Source organism: Cyphomyrmex costatus, unplaced genomic scaffold (assembly GCF_001594065.2).
Source record: "Cyphomyrmex costatus isolate MS0001 unplaced genomic scaffold, Ccosl1.0 scaffold84, whole genome shotgun sequence".
Taxonomy (NCBI): Eukaryota; Metazoa; Arthropoda; class Insecta; order Hymenoptera; family Formicidae; genus Cyphomyrmex; species Cyphomyrmex costatus.
Window position 1 is genome coordinate 46269 of NW_017280419.1, and position 3689 is coordinate 49957.

Below are 3689 nucleotides of genomic sequence, written 5' to 3' on the forward strand. Positions count from 1 at the left end.
TTAACGTTTGTGTAGGAAATAAAGAGAACCGTCGATATATCGGAAGGCTAGAATCGGAGATGGTGGTATTCCCGGAAATATCGCTTTTAACGAGTGATATTCATTAACGGTCATGTCGCATTCATTCATCGACGCTACGCTCTCGCCATCGAAGATCACATACGTTTGTCCTCTGTTGGTGACCAATGCTGCGTTAACGCGCATTTCTGCGGGAAAGTTCAGGTCGGAATGCGTTTTCGGCCAACCATTTTTCAATTTTAAACTCGGATAATCTATCATGTAAATGTTATTATTCGCGAATAGCACAATTTCTCCTGATGGCCGTTGATACGCGGCGCTTATTGAAACATTCGCCGGAAGAAAACGAAGATAGTCGTTGAGCGCGAGTGGTACCTTGTATCTTTTACCATTGATGGCTATCATCCACATGCTCTTTTGATAAGTGACAAATATGCGTTGATTTAACACTAGTACATTGTCCACGTATGGTAGATTGCACAGATCTTTTTGTGTTGATGTCTTACGCGTGTCTGTAGTTACCGGCGGAGATCTTGTACTTGGTACTTCAATAGGATTTTTTCCATATAGACGTTGAATAGCTAAAATGTCCTCGATACTGAGTTTAACGGCTTTATTGGTGGCGTAAGGAAACATTAGAGAATCTCTGCGTGAATTGTGTGATAATCCCAATGAATGTCCGATTTCGTGCGTTAATGTGTAAAGTAAATGCTGCTTGTTTTCTGGTGTACTTTCGTTCAATTGTATATGCCAAGGTTCCGATACGTCTAAGTGTATCTCAGTGTTTTGCACGGGGTCGTTCGTAGGTGCAAACGCGTGTGCAAGTACTCCACCGGGTCCGTCAAAAAAACCGGAACAGATCGCTTGCTTGCGTCTGCTGTCGACGTATGTGTGAATGCCTCCGCGGTATGATATCAAAATGTCTGGATTTAACGTTTGACGTTCGAATGTTAGAGACGTGTTCGCCGTCCATATCGAGAATGCGTATTTCGCGAGTGTCAATGTTTTCGCATCCGCTAAGTGAAAGTTCCACGTAAGATGGGTTTTTTTCCATTTCACTGTATCCGTATTTTGTTCCTGGAGTGGCATATCTGGAAGTCCACATCGAGGTTTTCGTATTTGATCTAACGTATTATCGTTCATTACACCGTTACCCGGTATTTGATAGTATTCTTGAAATAATGCGATAGCCTCTTTAATTTTTTCATCCTCGATCGACGTGTGAGTAGTAACATCTACCTCGTTCAGGAAACCGTATCTCTGCAGATATTCTATCACTTCTGTGTTTACGAGATTGTTTACCGTCGGCGTCGACGCGCATACTGTTACGGAAACGAAAGCGACGAGGTAAGCGAGAGACATCGCGGCGTACGTGCACAGCGGAAACGTATTGTTCGACCGTTAATCGCATTCTGCCGAGTATGGGGGAGGAGGAGTGGTACGTGTGTCTATACATAGACACAGGAAATGAATCGGTAGGAGTGTCAATAAACGTGGTACAGTTCGTTTCAACATTTTTATTTTGTGAAGCATACATTAAAAACAGTTAACCTATAATATCGTCTAAATCGTTATGTTTATTGTTAGATAATTTTACGAACGACATTTGTCAATGGATTGTACTCTATTACTCTGTCATGAATAATTAGGCAATAGGCCGTGGTGTTCGGTGGAATGTTTGCTCTACATTCGAATTCGATACGAATGTCCACGGTTGCGCTTTTTACAGATTCGTTTTGACGAGAGCAATCGATCACCACGAGTGGCGCGGACGAAATAAATTGCGCGAGTGATAACAAAGTTTCGTTTCTTTCGTAGCCGTAGTACGAGTTCGCAAATTTTGCATACATGTCGTATAGTGTTGCGACTTTATTACGTTCGAAATTCACATTCATATCATCGTATGGAAAAAAATCGGAGTTCAAAAAGAGTTTCACGTTGACGAGCGCGCACGCGTCGAAACGAGTAATATCCTGAGAGAGTACGTTTCGCTTTCCAGTTTGAAGCGAAAGGATCACGTATCGTTATTTTTCCAAATGCGACGTTGTCTTCACAGCCCACGAATGCTTCGTCGTGCTCTGAAGTAGAGGAAATTCGTACAAATCCCAAGATCGAAATCCCATGCTGAGATATCGTCCGTTTTCCAACGTTCGCAAGAGTGATAATTTGTTTACGTCGTTCAGTATCACGTGCGGCATCTTCCATTGCACTTTTGATAAATAATGTGAGTGTAAATTCCTCGGTGTCGCTAGCGATAACGCAATTGTTGTCGTTACGCGCACGTATCAGAACGAGTTCATGTCGGGCGTTTATCACTATACGTTTGTAGTCCTCACAAAATCCAAGAAGTGTGTTGAGCGGTACACAGAAGTTAAACTCTTCAGATGTTGTTATTGATCGATTGAGCAATAAGTTTAGAGAAAGTGCAATTTTCCATTCTGCATTCTCTAACGTTTTATTTCTTTCAGCTGTCAACGAAATGTAATTTTTAATAGTGCTTGTAATACCGACGTTTCTGTTTCTGTCAATTTTAACTCCGTCTAATTCGTAACGAATCTCGTCGAACATGAATACAACGCAGTTATTCGTCAGTTTCGGTGGTTGGTTGGTACTTCCTTCCTTCTTTTTTATGTCGAATTTTCCTTCGATGTAGAACAAACTTTCGCACGGTAACGTGTAGAGATCCTGGTGTTGAATCGGTATTCGTATTTCATCGCTGTATCCGAATGTAGTGTTAGCGTACGGATTATAAGTGTGAGTCTCTATTTTAACGATGCGATCGTCGAAGATCGGAGCACCTCCGATCTTCAGGATGTCACGATTCATTTCTCACGACGAATCCGAGGGACCGTAAAAAGGCGACGTTCCTCGCGTTTAATCGACCTCCTCTTCTTTGTTTTTTCGTTCGATCGTATCGATTTTTGAATGGCTTCCACAATGTCGATGTTTGCGATACGTTCACTCTGTCGTACTAATCGTTCAGGACGAGCATCTTCCACCCTCGAACATAGTTTTACGTCGTATGTGTAGTCGAATCGATATCTCTTCGCCGCGAAAGTCGATCAACTGTCCGTTTTGATCCACTACACGTATCGTTATATCGGTAATGTTTCGTGCGATGACCGGGAGATAAATGACGTGCGCCGGAGTAACGGATAGTTTATATCCTGGAGGAACGTTCGCCGCGAATTCGTGTATCGTGTGTACCGGTCTGTCGTTATTGTACGCACCCGAGGTAATGTTACACTCAACGCGAATTATATTCACGTTCATAATTTTAACCGGTTCGTCCGATACGTGCCACTTGTTCGGTCGTAACATACGAGACGAAAAGCCCAATAATGAACCGATACTGTTCGTTTTGGAAAAATCAACTAGATATTTACATTTGATCTCACTTCTCATGATGTTTTCGTTCGCGCGAAGAATCAATACAGATTTCGCCCGTTCCATAGTTTTTTCATCTTCGAATATTAGATCTATCTCGTCGAATTTTTCGAGTTCGTCATTGTTGATAGTACTCGGTAGTGTATTGTGAACTATAGCGGTCCTCAGATACTTTTCGATATCGTTCAATTCGTACGAATCGACGGGAATCGTGATCGTAATATCGTCGGTGTCGAATTTATTATTCGAGGAGGTGACGTTCGGTATCGTGTTGTACGTTTCGA

At 42.3% G+C, this 3689-nt stretch overlaps 2 protein-coding genes across 2 annotated transcripts; both read right to left on the minus strand.

The window, feature by feature from the left end:
- On the minus strand, window positions 1-1380 carry LOC108781591 (72 kDa type IV collagenase-like). Its single transcript, XM_018549604.1, has one exon. It carries the CDS (start codon window positions 1378-1380, stop codon window positions 1-3), a length of 1380 nt encoding a protein of 459 aa, XP_018405106.1.
- Window positions 1381-2042: 662 nt separating this feature from the next.
- Window positions 2043-2844, minus strand: LOC108781592 (uncharacterized). Its single transcript, XM_018549605.1, has 2 exons — window positions 2167-2844; window positions 2043-2096 (listed from the first exon to the last, which is right to left on the minus strand). Exons 1-2 carry the CDS (start codon window positions 2842-2844, stop codon window positions 2043-2045), a joined length of 732 nt encoding a protein of 243 aa, XP_018405107.1.
- Window positions 2845-3689: the final 845 nt, after the last annotated feature.

What these genes read in the sequence shown, in the direction of transcription:
- LOC108781591 (XM_018549604.1), bottom strand. Translation starts at nt 1,380, where the DNA reads ATGTCTCTCGCTTACCTCGTCGCTTTCGTTTCCGTAACAGTATGCGCG.
- LOC108781592 (XM_018549605.1), bottom strand. Translation starts at nt 2,844, where the DNA reads ATGAATCGTGACATCCTGAAGATCGGAGGTGCTCCGATCTTCGACGAT. An exon ending in AAATTATCACTCTTGCGAAC is followed by an intron (nt 2,097 to 2,166) that starts GTTGGAAAACGG and finishes CCTCTACTTCAG; the next exon opens with AGCACGACGAAGCATTCGTG.